Below are 19,166 nucleotides of genomic sequence, written 5' to 3'. Positions count from 1 at the left end.
TCATTATTTATTTGCCTTTTTTTCCTTTTAAGTAAAATTTACATATAATAAAATGAACAAATCTTGTCTGCGTTTGTTGACTTTTGACAGATACATACACTTAAATAACCCAAACCTTTATCAAGATATAGGGTATTATGGTCACCTCACAAAGTTCCTTAATGCTCTTTCCCTGGAAATGCCCACCCCTCCTTCTTCAGAAGTTCTGACTTCTTTGAATCTTAGATTAGTTTTGCCTATTTAGGAGCTTCATACAAATGGGATCATACAGTATATACTCTTTTATGTAAGGCTTCTTTCACATAGCATGTTTTTGAAATTCATCCACATTGTGCATATATGGGTAGTTTGTTCTTTTTTATTGCTGAGTGGTATTCCATTGTATGAATGGAACAAAAAACAGTTTATCTGTTTTCCTATTGATGGACACTGTTTCCAGTTTCGGGCTATTATGAATAAAGCTACTGTGAACATTCTTGTAAGAATCTTTCTGTGAACATGTGCTTTCATTTCTTGGGTAAATATGTAGGAATGGGATTGCTAGTTCATAAGTTTGGTTTTATAAATTATTTTCAAAAATTGTTTATTTTTACACAAAATTTAAAGATTACTTTCCATTTATACTTATTAAAAAATATTGGCTATAATCCCCATGTTGTACAAAACATCATAAAGTAAGTTTAAGTTTATCTATTTATTTATTTATTGGCCATGCCTCACGGCATGCAGTATCTTAATTCCCCATCCAGGGATCGGACCTATGCCCCCTGCAGTGGAAGCACAGAGTCTTTACCACTGTACCGCCAGGGAAGTCCCAGTTTAAGTTTATTCTTATAAGAAATTATCAAGGGGTGAAGTCAGGATGGCGGTGTGGGAAGATGTGGAGTTAGCATCTCCCCACAACTAGGGTGCCAGCTGGTGGGGGGACTCTGATGCCTAAGGAGACGGAAGAACCCCAAAGTGAACTGGTAGGACATAGGGGGACTGAGGGGGGAGGAGAAGTGGAGGCCAGACAGGATCGGTGACGCTGAGGCAGGGGAGATCAGGAGAGGCAGGCGGGAGGGGCCCTCCAGGAGGAGCGAGAGAGGAGTGGAGGGCATTTGCCCTGCCCACTCAGGCCTGGGGAACCTGCTGAGCTCACAGGCGGGTCCCCTGCCCTCCAAGGCTCCCCCCTCCGCCCCCACTAGCTGCATTGGTCCTGGAGGTGTAGGAAGGAGGCAGAGGAGATCAGGAGAGGCAGGCAGGAGGGGCCCTCCCAGGCTGGAGGAGCAAGAGAGGAGAGGAGGGCGTTTGCCCCATCCACTCAAGCCCAGGAAGCCTGCTGGGCTCCCAGGTGAGGTCCCCTGCCCTCTGAGACCAGGGGTGGGGGGCATGCCTGGGCCCCTTCTGTTCCTTGAGCCTAAGCCCCACCCCCCACACCCCCAGGGCCTTTTACAGCCCTGTGGGTCTGGAGCATTGGCCCCACCCACCACCCAAACCTCACCCTTGCTTAGGCCCCGCCCTCCACAGCCAAGGCCTTCCCCACCCTTTTTTTTCCTTTTCCCTCCTCCCCTTTTTTCCTATTGTGGTACTGATGTACCTTCTGGTTGTTGATTCACCTATATTTTAATTGTTATATTCTTTCTAGCATATCTGTTAGTTTCCTAGTCCAATTTCATTTTTTACTTTGTTATTGGTTTTTTGTGCTGCCCCATGCGGCTTGCGGGATCTTGGTTCATGAGCCAGAAGTTGGGCTGAAGCTCCTGTGGTGGGAGCTCCAAGTCCAAACCACTGGACTAACAGAGAAACTTAGACCCCAGGGAATATTCATCGGAGTGAGGTCTCATGGAGTTCCTCATCTCAGCACCAAGACACAGCTCTACCCAATAGCCTACAAACTCCAGTGTTGGAAGCCTTGGGCCAAACAACCAGTAAGACAAGAACACAATCCGCCCCCCCCCCACACACACAAAATGAGATGGCAAAAAAATATGTCACAGATGAAGGAGCAAGGTAAAAACCTAGAAGACCAAATAAATGAAGAGGAAATAGGCAATCTACCTGAAAAAGAATTCAGAGTAATGATAGTAAAGATGATCCAGAATCTCGGAAATAGAATGGAGGCATGGATTGAGAAAATACAAGAGATGTTTAACAAAGAACTAGAAGAACTAAAGAACAAACAAAGAAAGATGAACAACACAATAACTGAAATGAAAAATACACTAGAAGGAATCAATAGCAGAATAACTGAGGCAGAAGAACGAGTAAGTGAGCTGGAAGACAAAATGGTGGAAATAACTACCGAGGAGCAGAATAAAGAAAAAAGAATGAAAAGAATTGAAGACAATCTGAGAGAACTCTGGGACAACACTAAACGCACCAACATTCAAATTATAGGGGTCCCAGAAGAAGAGAAAAAGAAAGTATCTGAGAAAATATTTGAAGAGATTATAGTCGAAAACTTCCATAACGTGGGAAAGGAAATAGTCACCCAGGTCCAGGAAGCACAGAGAGTCCCATACAGGATAAACCCTAGGAAAAACACACCAAGACACATATTAATCAAACTAACAAAAATTAAATTCAAAGAAAAAATATTAAAAGCAGCAAGGGAAAAACAAAAAATAACATACAAAGGAATCCCCACAAGGTTATCAGCTGATTTTTCAGTGGAAACTCTGCAGGCCAGAAGGGAGTGGCAGGATATACTTAAAGTGATGAAAGAAAAACCTACAACCAAGATTACTGTACCCAGCAAGGATCTCTCAGATTTGATGGAGAAGTCAAAAGCTTTTCAGACAAGCAAAAGCTAAGAGAATTCAGTACCACCAAGCCAGCTTTAAAACAAATGCTAAAGAAACTTCTCTAGGCAGGAAACACAAGAGAAGAAAAAGACACACACACAAAAAAAACCCAAACAATTAAGAAAATGGTAATGGGAACATACATATCAATAATAACCTTGAATGTAAATGGATTAAATGCCCCAACCAAAAGACACAGACTGGCTGAATAGATACAAAAACAAGAGCCATATATATGCTGTCTACAAGAGACCCACTTCAGACCTAGGGACACATACAGACTGAAAGTGAAGAGATGGAAAAAGATATTGCATGCAAATGGAAATCAAAAGAAAGCAATACTCATATCAGGTAAAATAGACTTTAAAATAAAGACTGTTACAAGAGACAAGGAGGGACACTACATAATGATCAAAGGATAAATCCAAGAAGAAGATATAACAATTATCAATTGTTTATGCACCCAACATAGGAGCACCTCAATACATAAGGCAAATGCTAACAACCATGAAAGGAGAAATGGACAGTAACACAATAATAGTAGGGGACTTTAACACCCGACTTACACCAATGGACAGATCATCCAAGCAGAAAGTAAATAAGGAAACACAAGCTTTAAATGACACAATAGACCAGATAGATTTAATTGATATTTATAGAACATTCCACCCAAAAGTGGCAGAGTACACTTTCTTCTCAAGTGCACATGGAACATTCTCCAGGATAGATCACATCTTGGGACACAAATCACACCTTAGAAAATTTAAGAAAATTGATGTCGTATCAAGCATCTTTTCTGACTACAACACTATGAGATTGGAAATCAGTTACAGGAAAGAAACTGTAAAAAACACAAATACATGGAGGCTAAAGAGTGTGCTACTAAATAACCAAGAGATCACTGAAGAAATCAAAGAAGAAATTTAAAAATACATAGAAAAAAATGACAATGAAAACACAACAACCGAAAACCTATGGGATGCAGCGGAAGCAGTTCTAAGAGGGAAGAATCAATCTCACCTCAAGAAACAAGAAAAATCTGAAGTAAACAATCTAACCCTACCCTTAAAACAACTAGAGAAAGAACAAAGAAAACCCAAAGTCAGTAGAAGGAAAGGAATCATAAAGATCAGAGCAGAAATAAATGAAATAGAAATGAAGAAAACAATAACAAAGAGCAATAAAACTAAAAGCTGGTTCTTTGAGAATATAAACCAAATTGATAATCCCTTAGCCAGACTCATCAAGAAAAAAAGGGGGAGGGTGCAAATCAATAATATTTGAAATGAAAAAGGAGAAATCACAACTGACACTGCAGAAATAAAGGATTATAAGAGACTACTCCAAACAACTGTGTGCCAATAAAATGGACAGCCATGAAGAAATGGACAAAGTCTTGGAAAGGTACAATTTTCCAAGACTGAACCAGGAAGAATTAGAAAATAAAAACAGACCTATCACAAGTAATGAAATTGAAACCATAATTTAAAATCTTCCAACAAACGGTGTGACCGCCTGGAGGGGTGGGATAGGGAGGGTGGGAGGGAGACGCAAAAGGGAGGGGATATGGGAACATATGTATATGTATAACTGATTAAATTTGTAAAATAAAAAAAAATTAAAAAAAAATAAATAAATAAAAAAAATAAAATCTTCCAACAAACGGAAGCGCAGGACCAGTTGGCTTCACAGGTGAATTCTATCAAACATTTAGAGAAAAGCTAACACTGATCCTTCTCAAACTGTTCCAAAAAAATTGCAGAAGGAGAAACACTCCCAAATTCATTCTACGAAGCCACCATCACCCTGATACCAAAACCAGACAAAGATACCACAAAAAAAGAAAATTATAGACCAATACCACTGATGAACATAGATGCAAAAATTCTGAACAAAATACTAGCAAACGGAATCCAACAGCACATTAAAAGGATCATACACATGATCAAGTAGGATTTACCCCAGGGATGCAAGGATTCTTCAATATATGCAAATCAATCAATGTGATACACCACATTAACAAATTAAGGAATAAAAAAACCATATGAGGGGCTTCCCTGGTGGCGCAGTGGTTGAGAGTCTGCCTGCCGATGCAGGGGACATGGGTTCGTTCCCCGGTCTGGGAAGATCCCACATGCCGCGGAGCGACTGGGCCCGTGAGCCATGGCCGCTGAGCCTGCGCGTCCGGAGCCTGTGCTCCGCAACGGAAGAGGCCACAACAGTGAGAGGCCCGCATACCGCAAAAAAAAAAAAAAAAAAAAAAAAACCATATGATCCTCTCACTAGATGCAGAAAAGGCTTCTGACAAAATTCAACACCCATTTATGATAAAAATTTACCAGAAAATGGGCAGAGAGGGAACCTACCTCAACATAATAAAGGCCATATATGAGAAACCCACAGCAAGCATCATACGCAATGGTGAAAAACTGAAAGCATCTCCACTAAGATCAGGAACAAGACAAGGGTGACCACTCTCGCCGCTCTTATTCAACATAGTTTTGGAAGTCCTAGCCACAGCAATCAGAGCGGAAAAAGAAGTAAAAGGAATACTAATGGGAAAAGAAGAAGTAAAACTCACTCTTTGCCGATGACGTGATACTATACATAGACAATCCTAAAGATGCCACCAGAAAACGACTAGAACTTATCAATGAATTTGGTAAAGTTGCAGGATACAAAATTAATGCACGGAAATCTGGCTTTCCTCTACACCAACAACAAAAAATAAGAAAGAGAAATTAAGGAAACACTCCCATTTACCACTGCAATGAAAAGAATAAAGTACCTAGGAATAAACCTGCCTAAGGTGGAGAAACACTTGTACTCAGAAAACTATAAAACTCCAACGAAAGCAATCAAAGATGACATAAACGGATGGAGAAATATACCATGTTCTTGGATTGGAAGAATCAATATTGTGAAAATGACTGTACTACCCAAAGCAATCTACAGATTTAGTGCAGTCCCTATCAAACTACCAATGGCATTCTTCACAGAATTAGAACAAAAATATCTTACAATTTGTATAGAAACACAAAAGACCCTGAATAGCCAAGGCAATCTTGGGAAAGAAAAACGGAGTTGGAGGAATCAAGCTCCCCTATTTCAAACTATACCACAAAGCTACAGTAATTAAGATAGTGTGGTACTGGCACAAAAACAGAAATATAGATCAATGGTACAGGATAGAGTGCCCAGAGATAAACCCACACATATATGGGCACCTAGTTTATGGCAAAGGAGGCAAGAGCTTACAACGGAGAAAAGACAGCTCTTCAATAAGTGGTGCTGGGGAAACTGGACAGCTACATGTAAAATAATGAAATTAGAACACCACCTAATAGCATACACAAAAATAAAATCCAAATGGATTAAAGACTTAAATGTAAGACCAGACAGTGTAGAACTCTTAGAGGAAAACATAGGAAAAACACCCTTTGACATAAACCACAGCAAGATCTTTTTTGACCCACCTCCTAGAGTAATGGAAATAAAAATAAAAATAAATAAATGGCACTTAATTAAACTTAAAAGCTTTTGCACAGCAAAGGAAACCATAAACAAGACAAAAAGACGACCCTTAGAATGGGAGAAAATATTTGCAAATGAAACAACAGACAAAGAATTAATCTCTAAAATATACAAACAGCTCATGGAGCTCAATATCAAAAAAACAGACAATTCAGTTAAAAAATGGACAGAAGTTCTAAATAGAAATTTCACCAAGGAAGACATACAGATGGCCAAGAGGCACATGAAAAGATGCTCAGCATCACTAATTATTAGGAAATGCAAATCAAAACTACAATGAGGTATCACCTTGCACTGGTCAGAATGACCATTATCAAAAAATCTAGAAACAATAAATGCCGGAAAGGGTGTGGTGAAAAGGGAACCCTCCTGCACTGTTGGTGGGAATGTGAATTGATACAACCACTATGGAAAACAGTATGGAAGTTCCTTAAAACACTAAAGATAGAACTACCATATGACCCAGCAATCCCACTAGTGGGCATATACCCTGAGAAAACCATAATTCAAAAAGAATGTACCACAATGTTCATTGCATCACTATTTACAATAGCCAGGACATGGAACCAATTGAAATGTCTATCGACAGATGAATGGATAAAGATGTGGCACATATATACAATGCATATTACTCAGCCATAAAAAGAAATGAAATTGAATTGTTTGTATTCAGGTGGATGGACCTAGAGTCTCTTGCACAGAGTGAAGTAAGTCAGAAAGTGAAAAACAAATACCGTACACTAACGCATATATATGGAATCTAAAAAAAAAAAAAAAAAAAGTACTGATGAACCTAGTTGCAGGGCAGGAATAAAGAGGTAGACATAGAGAATGGACTTGAGGACATGGGGTGGGAGGGTGAAGCTCAGACGAAGTGAGGGTAGCATTGATATATATACACTACCAAATGTAAAATAGTTGACTGGTGGGAAGCAGCAGCACAGCACAGGGAGATCAGCTCAGTGCTTCATGATGACCTAGAGGGGTGGGATAGGGAGGATGGGAGGGAGGCTCAAGAGGGAGGGGATATGGGGACATGTGTATGCATATGGCTGATTCAGTTTGTTGTGCAACAGAAACTAACACAGTATTATGAAGCAATTATACTCCTAATAAAGATCTATTAGAAATATATATATATGAAAAAAAGGGGGGATAATCATACTTTTCCCTAAAGTGTTTGTACCATTATATACTCCTGCTAACAGTGTGTGAGAGTTCTGGTTGCTCCATATTTTTGCCAACATTTAGTTATGTAGTTCTTTTTAACTTTGGATATTATGGTGGATGTATAATAGTATGTTATTATGCTTTTAACCTACATTTCCCTGCCAACTCTTTTTTTTTCTTTTAAGATTTATTTATTTTTGTCTGTGTCAGGTCTTAGTTGCAGCATGTGGGATCTTTTCGTTGAGGCATGTGGATCTTTTGTTGCAGCACGTGGGCTCTTCGTTGTGATGCGCAGGCTTCTCTCTAGTTGTGACATACGGGGTTTTTTTTTTTCCTCTTCTTGTGGTGTGCAGGCTCCAGGGCGGGTGGGCTCTGTAGTTGTGGCACGGGTTCCAGAACGCATGGGCTCTGTAATTTGTGGCATGCCGGCTCTCTAGTTGAGGCACGCAAGCTCAATAGTTGTGGCACACAGGCTTAGTTGCCCCGTGGTATATGGCATCTTAGTTCCCTGACCAGGGATCGAACCCACGTCCCCTGCATTGCAAGGTGGATTCTTTACCACTAGGACCATCAGGGAAGTCCCTCCCTGCCAACTCTTGATGTTGAACACTTTTTCTTGAGCTTCTTGACCATATATTCTTTTAGTGAAATGTCTGTTCAAATCTTTTGCCTAGTTTTAAATCAGGTTGTTTGTCTTTTTATTATTGAGCTTTAGGGGTTCTTTATACATCTCAGAAACTAGTCTTTTGTTATATATATAATTTTATTTTATATTTACATATATTTTAATGTATTTTAAAACATACATACAGTTGACCCTTGAACAACGTGAGTTTAAACTGCATGGGCCTACTTAAGCATGGATTTTTTTTTCCTAATAAATACAGTACTACATGATCCATCGTTGGTTAAATCTGTGGATTTGAAACCTTAGATACAGAGGGCTGACTATGGGACTTGAGCATCGTTGGATTTTGGTGTCAACAGTGGGTCCTGGCACCAGTTCCCCACAGATACCAAGGGATGACTGTCCACAGATTTTCAACTGCAGTGGAGTGGGCGCCCCAACCCCTGCAGTGTTCAAGGATTGACTATACTTAATATTTTCTCCCAGCTTGTTACTTACCTATTCATTTTTTTTAAAATGTGCTCACCTTACTTTCTTTTAAAAAATAAAAAGTTTAAAAAAAAAGTTTTAGGACTTCCCTGGTGGTGCAGTGGTTAAGAATCCGCCTGCCAATGCAGGGGACACGGGTTTGAGCCCTGGTCCGGGAAGATCCCACATGCCATGGAGCAGCTAAGCCCATGGGCCACAACTACTGAGGCCTGTGCACCTAGAGCCTGTGCTCCTCAACAAGAGACGCCACCATGATGAGGAGCCCACGCACCACAACCAAGAGTAGCCCCCGCTCGCTGCAACTAGAGAAAGCCTGCATGCAGCAGCGAAGACCCAACACAGCCAAAAATAAATAAATAAAATAAATAAATTTATAAAAAACGTAGTTTTAGATCTACAGAAGAATTGAACAGATAATACAGAGGGTGTCCATATACCCCTCCGTCCTCTGTATACAGTTTCTCTCATTATTAACGTCTTGTGTTAATGTAGTATATTTGTTATAATTAATGAACCAATATTATTGACTAAAGTTGATAGTTTACATTAAGGTTTATTCTTTTGTTATACAGTTCTATGGGTTTTGACAAATGCATATTTTTCAACCATAGAAAGGAGTGAAGTACTGATACATGATTTACCATGGATGAACCTTGAAAACATTATGCTAAGTGAAAGAAGCTAGTTGCAAAAGATCACATATTGAATGATTCTATTTATATGAAATGTCCAGAAGAGGCAAATTCTAGACAGAAAGTAGATTAGTAGTTGCCAGGAAATGAGAGAAAGAAGAATGGAGAGTGACTGCTAACGGGTACCGTTAAGAGGTGTTTGAGGATGATGAAATTACTCCAGAATTCGATAGGTTGAGGGTTTCACAACTTTGTGAATATACTAAACACATTATCATACACTTTTGAAGGGTGAATTTTATGGCATGTAAATTATATCTCAATAAAAATTACGAAGTGTTCCTCAGTAGTCATCTCATCATTATGATTCCTCATTTACATTGCCCATATTACTTTATGTATCAAATTTCACATAAGGGGCTTCCCTGGTGGCGCAGTGGTTGAGAGTCCGCCTGCCGATGCAGGGGACACGGGTTCGTGCCCCGGTCCGGGAAGATCCCACATGCCGCGGAGCAGCTGGGCCCGTGAGCCATGGCCGCTGAGCCTGTGCGTCCGGAACCTGTGCTCCGCAATGGGAGAGGCCACAACAGTGAGAGGCCCGCGTACCGCAAAAAAAAAAAAAAAAAAAAAAAAAATCACATAAGAAAAAATTTAAACACCTCCTTTATATAAGTGTAATCTACCTTCCTATAACTTCTACCTGCTAATCCTAATTTTGTACTCTGAAAATCCTCAAAAGAAGTCCATTCTTTCTTTCATCTTATAGCTCTTTAAATATTTGAAAGCAGTCATTTTGTCTTTCCTCTTATGTATTCTGTTACTTAGGCTAAACATCCCCAGTTCTTTCAAGTTTTCTTAGTGAAATATACTATACATGGAAAGCACACTAATTTGTCCATGTTGATTTCAAAATATGGTATCAGTCGGTATCACATTACAGTATCATACAGAATAGTTTCATGGTCCTAAAAACCCTTGTGCATCACCTATTTATCCCTCCTCCCTTCCCATCCCCCCTCACCCTGAACCCTCAGTAACCACTGATCTTTTTACTGTCTCTATCCTTTTTCTCTTTTCTAGAACATCATACAGTTGAGGTAGTATGTTATGTGGTCTTTCCAGACTGGTTTCTTTACTCTCACTTGAATTTTAATCTGATGAAAAATTTCCTGACCATTATTTTGTGGAATTCATTAAATTCTGGGCACCATATCATTGCTTTGGAACAATTTGACTATGATGTGTTTTGGTGTAGTTTTCTTCATGTTTCTTATGCTTGGTATTCATGGAGCTTTTTGGATCTGTGAATTTATATGTTTCATCAAATATGGAAAATTTTTGGCTCATTTTTCTTCAAGTATTTTTTCTGCCCTCCCTCTCTTCAGGGGAGTCTATCTACACATATATTAGACCACTAATAATGAAATTATCCCCCAGGTCACTGATGTTTTGAAATCTTTAAATTAGTTTTTTCTCTTTTACTGTTCATTTTGGATAGCTTCTATTGCTATATCTTCAAATTCACTAATGTTTTCTTCTGCAGTATCTAATCTGCTTTTAACCCCACCCAGTGATATTTTCATCTGAGACACTGTAGTTTTCATTTCTAGAAGCTCAATTAGGGTCTTTTAAAAAATACTATCCATGTCTCCTTAACTTTTTGAACATATGGAATATAGTTATGATAACTTTTAATGTCCTTATCTGTTAATTCTAACACTTATGCCATTTCTGGGTCAGTTTTGATTGATTGATTTTTCACCTCATGGTTGTGTTTTCCTGCTTCTTTGCATGCTTGGTAATTTTGATTGAATGGCAGACGTGAATTTTACCTATTGGATGCTATGTATTTTTGTACTCTTAAAAATACTCTTGAGCTTTATTCTGGGACACAACTGTTACTTGAAAACAGTTTGACCTTTTGAGACCTTTAGGCAGGACCAGAACCATGCTCAATTTAGGGCTAATTATTCCTGAATACTGAGACTAGACTTTTCTTTGTATTCTATCCACTGCCCCATGAATCATGAATTTTTCCAGTTTGGCTAGGTGGAACAGGCATGATTTTGAGCCATGTATGAGTGCCAGGCACTCTTACCTTTGATCCTTTCAGATGGTTCTTTCCCTGGTCTCAGATAGTTTCTTCACATTTATGCCCTGATCATTACTTAGCTGAATACTTGAGGGGGACCCTCTGTAGACCTCCAGGGGTCTCTGTGCAGCTCTTTTCTCCCTGGTAGCTTGTCCTCTGAACTCTAGCCACTTTCATCTCTCTAGACTCTTAGCTCTGTCTCCTTAAATTAGGGAGTCCAGTGGGGTCCTCATGGGTTCCATCTCCTTATTGGATGGCCTGAAAACTCTCTCAGGCCAGCAAGTTGGAGCAATCATAGTGCTTACCTTATTTATTTCTGGTGTCTCAGGAATCACTTTCTTTCATTGCTTGATACCCAGTGTCTCAAAAATTGTTTCACATACTGTGTCTTTTGTTGTTGTTGTCATTGTTATTTTAGGAAGGAGAGTGTATTTGGTTCCTCTGAATTTCTTTTTTTATTTCTTGCACCTATATCTGTACCACAATCCTATGTATAAATTAATGTCCTTCATAAGTTTTGGAGAAGTATCAGTGATGATCTCTTTGATGAATGTCTGTTCTCTATTCTTTCTGTTTTCTCCTTCTGGAACTCTGATTAGACTTATATTAGATCTTCTCATTCTGTGCTCTTTGTCTCTTTATCTCTATTTCATAATTTCCACCTCCTTGTCTCTGTGCTGCATTCTAGGTCTTTTTTCCAGGACATTAATACCCTCTTTAGCTACATCTATTCTGCTGTAACTCATCTATTGAGTTTTACAGTTTGATAATTACATTTTTCCCCTGAGAGTTCTCTTGGTTTGTGTCCATATCTGTCTCATCATATTTGATAAGTTTTTCGTTGCTTATTCATGTTTAAATTCCATCTTTTATTTCTCAGACATTTCATGCATAGTTTTGTATTCTAAATCTGATAATTCTAATATATGAAGACCATTGGTATCTAAATCTACTGTGTGTTGTTTCTTCTGCGTCTCATTCATGATGGTTTATTTACATGAGTATTTTCCAGTCTTTGCTTGTGTGACTAATATTTGGCTAATCTTAATCATGAAATCCTCAGGGTATAAATCATGGATGCTTCCTAAAGAGATGATTTGTATTTTTTCTTTTCTGGAATCCTGGCTTCATCCAGTAGTCCTACTCCCACGTTGCTCACTTTGAAGAAAGCCCAAGACTTGGTCTCTGGGACCCAATGTTGGTATTTTTACTGGGCCACCTCTGACCTTGGGTTTTCCTAGTGAATACTGGTTACCACCTCCCACTCCATTGTTAGCTTACCGTATTTAGTTTGTTGTTGTTTTTTCATCCCTAGAGACTTCTATTTCTTTCTGTGAGCCCAGTAATGCTTCAAGAAGTATGCTTTATCATGGATATAGTTGTGTTGTAATGGGAAGGCCCTTCAGAATATTTTGTCCCTATATTGCCATGAGGGAGAGTCCTAAAGAATGTGTTTTAAAAATTGATACGTCCCAGTGTATGAGCTGCACATTGAGCTGATAAACTCCCTGTCACTAAGTGTTTAAGCAAGGGCTGGATAATTCTTTTTGTCAGTGAGTGAGAGATCAAGCTAAATGATTATTTCAACTCAAAGATATTAAAATTCTAGGGTCTCAGGCTTAGAATACAATACGTAGATCACTTTTAAAATAAATGAAGACTGCTCAGTTATGGTGTTTATAATTTATCATCTGTGATCATTTCCAAATATTTTGTTTGGTTTTATTCAGAAGCAAGAGAAATTACTTCTTAGTACTTAAAGACTTCTTTGTTTATTTATTTATTTATTTATTTTTTTTTTTGCTGTACGCGGGCCTCTCACTGCTGTGGCCTCTCCCGCTGCGGAGCACAGGCTCCGGACACACAGGCTCCGCGGCCATGGCCCGCGGGCCCAGCCGCTCCGCGGCATGTGGGATCTTCCGGGATCGGGGCACGAACCCGTGTCCCCTGCATCGGCAGGCGGACTCTCAACCACTGCGCCACCAGGGAAGCCCTTCTTTGTTTATTTTTAAACAGTTGGTGTCTTTTTACATTTTGGTCAGTTTGAGAAAGTGGTTTTATTCATGAATTCAACTATTTACAAAAAAACTATTTAGAAAAATTCCACTATATTCAAGGCACTCTGTTAGATGTTGAAAATGTGTAAATATATAAGACATAGTTTTTATCCTGATAGAGTTTATAATTTAGAAGAAATAAAAAAGTCCTTATTTTGTTTTACATCTCAGACATTATATTCCAAATAATTATGACTCTGATTAAAATTCTCCACAGTTCATTCACTTGGAATGCACATTCATTCATGAGCATGGCAGGAATTCACAGCCTAGATCCTTTTCTTTTTCTGTCTTTTTCTCCCCACATATCTTTTGTGAGTATCTGTTCACTATTTCTTTCCCTAACATTACTTTCTCTCTCACATATTTTCTGGCTTGTTTTTCCTTTTCTTCTGCATGATGTCTTGTTTTCCTTCTTTCTCATACAGAGAGCGGTATGTACAAATGCTTGACCAAATTGCCTGGCATATGACTGACTTCTACAAAGACATGGTAACTCAGCGAGTGATGGACCAGCGCATTTTAGAAGAACTGTACAATTTTAAGAATGTTATTGAGGAACTGACCAGGTAAAAACTGTGCTTATCAAAGCCCTATCTCTGAAGAGAGTGAAAAATACTCAGGGAAAGTAGAATGATTAAAGGTGAGGACTCTCTGATTCTCTTTTTGTGTTTTGCAAGAGAACAGAAAGACCTGGATATAACTGTAGAGACATGGGTTACACAGGTTAACACAAAACTAAGGGTCTGTTGTATGTTTGATAGGGAAAAGACTCTTGCTCTTCCTTCCAAAATAGAGATGCTTATCTTGGTTTTGTTTACAGAGCAGCGCCGTGATTATGGATGTTAAGGTTCAAATCCCAAAGAGAATAAGCATTATATATAATAGCAATCACATTTAGTGATCAACCAACCTTGTGGCAAGATGATTAGTGGCGGGGGCTTCCCTGGTGGCGCAGTGGTTGAAAATCTGCCTGTCAATGCAGGGAACATGAGTTCGAGCCCTGGTCTGGGAAGATCCCACATGCCACGGAGCAACTAGCCCCGTGAGCCACAATTACTGAGCCTGCGCGTCTGGAGCCTGTGCTCCGCAACAAGAGAGGCCGCGATAGTGAGGCCTGTGCACTGCGATGAGGAGTGGCCCCCACTTGCCGCAACTAGAGAAAGCCCTCGCACAGAAACGAAGAGCCAACACAGCCATAAATAAATTAAAACAAAACAAAACAAAAAAAACTTAAAAATCGTATAAAGTTGACATGTTTAAAAAAAAAAAAGATTAGTGGCAAGAATGAAGAGGATAGGATAGGCATGTCAGAGGGTAGGATAGAGCAGCCTTAAGGCCTTGCCTGCCAGCATCTGCCTTCACTCCATTCTAGAGAATCCTCCCCATCTTCTTTCTGCCTTTTCTAGCCAGTCTGATTCCATTGCCAAACCTGGTAAGAGTCCACCTGAATGAACACTAGATTTCTTGATTTGGTTTATAAGGTAGAAAAACGAGGAAGAGATGTACACATGATAACTGAGAAGATTCCTGAGTATAAATCTGATTTCCTAGGTAGAAACGTTTTTTAAATCTTCAACTATGAATACAAAATTTGCTTGCTTTATTTCAGGGAGCTGTGTTTGGTTCAGGCACATGATATGAAATTAACAAAGGAAGCAGAGAAGGCCCACAGAGCTTTGGCACAAGCTCTTTTAGACGCTGAAAAGAATGCCAGGTGAGTTACTGAATGTTAGCCTTTATGTCATACTTGCTTCACACCTTATTTCAAGGAATAAAATTTTTTAGAAGCATTTGAAGCTTTTTGAATTACAACAGTGCTTGAAGGAGTTAATATATGTTAAAGTTAATTGTGTATATTAACTCTTCCACACACTGTTGTAATACACATCTTGTGTCTCCTTGTGTGAGAATTTTCCAGGGGGGTAAACCTAGAAGTGGAATTACTGGGTCATAGGATATGCATAGCCTTGTCTTGCTGCATGTTACCAGATACTCCACAAAGTGGTTGTACCAGTATATCCTCTAATCAGTGTATGAGATTTCCCTTTTGCTCATATCTTTTATTTCCCTTTTGCTCATATCTTTGATAGGTATGAAATGTATCTGGTTTTTGTTTGCGTTTTCCTAGTTAGTAGTGTGAGTCTAGTTCTTTTTTGGATTTTAGTGACTCTACTGTGGTCCTAATGTTTCTATTCTATTTCAGGGGTTAGCAGACTTTTTCTGTAAAGGGCCAGATGGTGAGATATGGTTTCTGATGCAACTACTCAATCAACTCTTCCTTTGTAATGTGTGCCACTGTAGTGCAAAAGCAGCCAAGGACAATACCAGAACATGATTTTGTTCCAATAAAACTTTATTTATTGTCACTGAAATCTGAATTTATAATATTTCCATGTGTTACAGAATATTATTCTCCTATTGTTTTTTAACCATTAAAAAATATAAAAAGTAAATCAAATATATAAAAAATAAAAAAAGTAAAATTCTTAGCTCATGTGCTATATAAAATATAAACAAGTGGTGGGCCAGGTTTGACCAACAGGCTGTAGTTTGCTAACCTCTATTCTATTTCATTTTCATATTCTATTTCATTTTCTGTTAGAGTTCTGATTACTAGGAAGCTCTTGGGTATGTATCAAAAGATATATTTGATTGCATTTTAATTTTTTATTTAGTTGATTTAAAATATTATTATATTATCATAGAAGCAGTACATATGCCTTATAAGAAAATTAGAAAACACAGACAAGCAAAAATAAATTTTAAAAAATCACAATTTCGGGACTTCCCTGGTGGTCCAGTGGTTAAGACTCCGCTCTCCCAATGCAGGGGACCTGAGTTCAATCCCTGGTGAGAGAACTAGATCCTGCATGCCGCAACTAAAGATCCCGCATGCCTCAATGAAGCTCCCACACGCGACACCCGTGTGCCACAACTGAGACCTGATGCAGCTAAAAATAAAATAAAATAAATAAATAAAAAATAAATAAATTTAAAAAAATAAATAAATTAGAATTTCTTTTGTGCTAATGTCGATTATCAGAACAAAACATCTTCTAAAATCAGAGAGATGGGGAAGAAAAGAGAGAAAAATATCTCATTTTCTTTAAACATTGATGATTCTGAAGTAAGGTGGTTCATTTTTTGTGTGTGTGATTAGATATTGTAGGTAATATTTTTTTCTTATAGTGACTAATTATTTTGTTGAAAATTTGGAAAATACAGAAACACAAATAAGAAAATTAAAAACATTCACAATTCTCTTACAGTTAACTACTATTAATATTTCAATATATTTTTCTTTTTTCTATATATTTTTTATAAAAATGATATAAACTGAATATGTACTATTATCATTTGGGTTTTCTTGTTTTATGTTGTACACAAAAATTTTTCCTATGTACCAGAGTATTAAGAACATGACCTTTATTGTTTTTAAAATTTAATTAATTAATTAATTTTGGCTGCGTTGGGTCTTCAATTGCTGCACACGAGCTTTCTCTAGTTGCGGTGAGCCGGGGCTACTCTTCGTTGAGATGCGCAGGCTTCTCACTGCGGTGGCTTTTCTTGTTGCGGAGCATGGGCTCTAGGAGTGCGGGCTTCAGTAGCTGTGGCATGTGGGCTCTAGAGCGTAGGCTCAGTAGTTGTGGCTCATGGGCTTAGTTGCTCTGCGGCATGTGGGATCTTCCCGGAGCAGGGCTCGAACCCATGTCCCCTGCACTGGCAGGCAGATTCTTAACCACTGCGCCACCAGGGAAGTTCTAAGAACATGATCTTTAATTAGCTACAGAGTATTTTCATCATAGAGCTGCATTATATATTTTATTTGGCCAGTCCCTTGTTGTTGGACATTAAAGTTGTTTCTGAATTTTTTCTTTGGCTGTTATAAATAAGAGTCATTCACATATACACTACCATATGTAAAATGGGTGGCTAGTGGGAAGCTGCTGCCTAGCACAGGGAGATCAGCTTGACGCTTTGTGACAACCTAGAGGGGTGGGATGGGGAGGGTGGGAGGGAGGCTCAAGAGGGAGGGGATATGAGGATATATGTATACATATAGCTGATTTACTCTGTTGTACAGCAGAAACTAACACAACATTGTAAAGCAATTATACTCCAATAAAGATATTAAAAAAATTAGAGTCATTAATTCCCTTTTTAAAATTGAGGTCTTTTAGATAGTAAAGTGCATAACTCTTAAGGTTATTGCTTGTTGAATTTTTATATGTATATTCATCTGTGTGCCACCTACAGTGATTAATTTTTTCTCAGTTTGAACAAATGGACGCCTCCAAATAGAAGGAGGCTTTAGGAACTGATGTTGGTGGTTAATGGCTTTCAACAAAATTAGAAGAACTTTGTGTCACTGACCTTTTATTCTTACAGAAAAGTTAATATTCCTTAGGAGGAAGTGTTTTAAAAGGTTTGTGAAAGGCTACCAATCACTTTACAACTTCTGTGTTTGTATTTAACCTCAGAGGGATTTTAATTCTAAAAGAAGCTTCAGTGTAAGTTAGAAGGAAAAGGTATGTTCTGGTAAACAAGAAGAAAAAAGATTTAAGAAAAATTTACTTAATTATACTTAAGCTTTTGGTTGATTGGTAGAGAATTTCTTTAAATCTTATACTAATTATATATAATTTTAAAATGTAGCTCACAATTATTGGGCTTTGTGCCTTTGTATCTTCTTAATAAAGAATCCTAAATTCTGTGAGAAAAAAAATGAAAAACAGCTATATTACTACTACTTGTATTCAGAATTTTTCATTAGATATAGTGTTGTTATACCACTGGAGTACCATCGTGTGAAAATTCTAGTGAATAAAGAAGAATATGATGAAAAGTGTTTAGAGCAGGGAACAATATATTGAACGTTTTACTTTAGGACCTTTGTAAGATTTATTCATGAAATGTGAGTATTTTTTCTTCTATTTCACCGTATATTAGTGTTACTAATATATCCAGAAGTTATACCATAATTACCTTGTGATGCGTTTTAAAGGAACAAATTGCCTACTTTAGAACAAAGTTATTTTTTTAAATATGTATTTATATAGCTGTTTTTAAATTTTTCTTTTAGAATTGTAGAAGAATATCATGACTTATATACGTTACAAAGAGGAAGGATGGAGAGTGATATTAAACAGTTAATGGCAGAAAGAGATATCTGGAGCTCAGCCACATATGAATTGTCCATAAAGGTTGGTTCATCTGAAATCGTAACTTATTTTTTGGATGAATAAAGTTTCATTTTACAGTTTTCAATAATCTGGACAAAATTTTTATTTATTTATTTTTATTTTTATTTTTAAATTTTTTTTAACTTTTTTTTTGGCTGCATTGGGTCTTTGTTGCTGCATGTGGGCTTTCTCTAGTTGCGGTGAGCGGGGGCTGCTCTTTGTTGCAGTGTGCGGGCTTCTCATTGTGGTGGCTTCTCTTGTTGCAGATCATGGGCTCTAGGTGTGCGGGCTTCAGTAGTGGCAGCAAGTGGGCTCAGTAGTTGCGGCATGCGGGCCCTAGAATGCATGGGCTTCAGTAGTTGCAGTGCATGGGCTCTAGGGTGCACAGGCTTCAGTAGTTGTGGCCCGCGGGCTTTAGAGCGTAGGCTCAGTAGTTGTGGTGCATGGGCTTAATTGCTTCACGGTATGTGGGATCTTCCCGGACCAGGGCTGGAACCCATGTCTCCTCCATTGGCAGGCGGATTCTTGACCACTGCGCCACCAGGGAAGTCCCCAAAATTTTATTTTATTTTTAAATTTTTATTGAAGTACA

The 19,166-nt window shown here is 38.4% G+C and overlaps 1 protein-coding gene across 7 annotated transcripts in view; it reads left to right on the top strand.

Annotated features, from left to right (window-relative positions):
* AXDND1 (axonemal dynein light chain domain containing 1) overlaps positions 1 to 19,166 on the top strand; it is a 76,204-nt gene that overhangs the window by 14,802 nt on the left and 42,236 nt on the right. For 6 of the 7 annotated variants that reach the window (XM_060088542.1, XM_060088541.1, XM_060088543.1 and 3 more), the window contains 3 exons: positions 13,817 to 13,957; positions 15,001 to 15,105; positions 18,475 to 18,595. In XM_060088542.1, the coding sequence (XP_059944525.1) occupies positions 13,817 to 13,957; positions 15,001 to 15,105; positions 18,475 to 18,595 (367 nt within the window). The remainder of the gene's footprint in view (positions 1 to 13,816; positions 13,958 to 15,000; positions 15,106 to 18,474; positions 18,596 to 19,166) is intronic. The other variant, XM_060088544.1, reaches the window with a different exon arrangement.

Source organism: Mesoplodon densirostris, chromosome 2, assembly GCF_025265405.1.
Source record: "Mesoplodon densirostris isolate mMesDen1 chromosome 2, mMesDen1 primary haplotype, whole genome shotgun sequence".
Classification (NCBI taxonomy): Eukaryota; Metazoa; Chordata; class Mammalia; order Artiodactyla; family Ziphiidae; genus Mesoplodon; species Mesoplodon densirostris.
The sequence above is the reverse complement of the archived record's forward strand: the minus strand, read 5'-3'. Positions and strand labels throughout refer to the sequence as shown.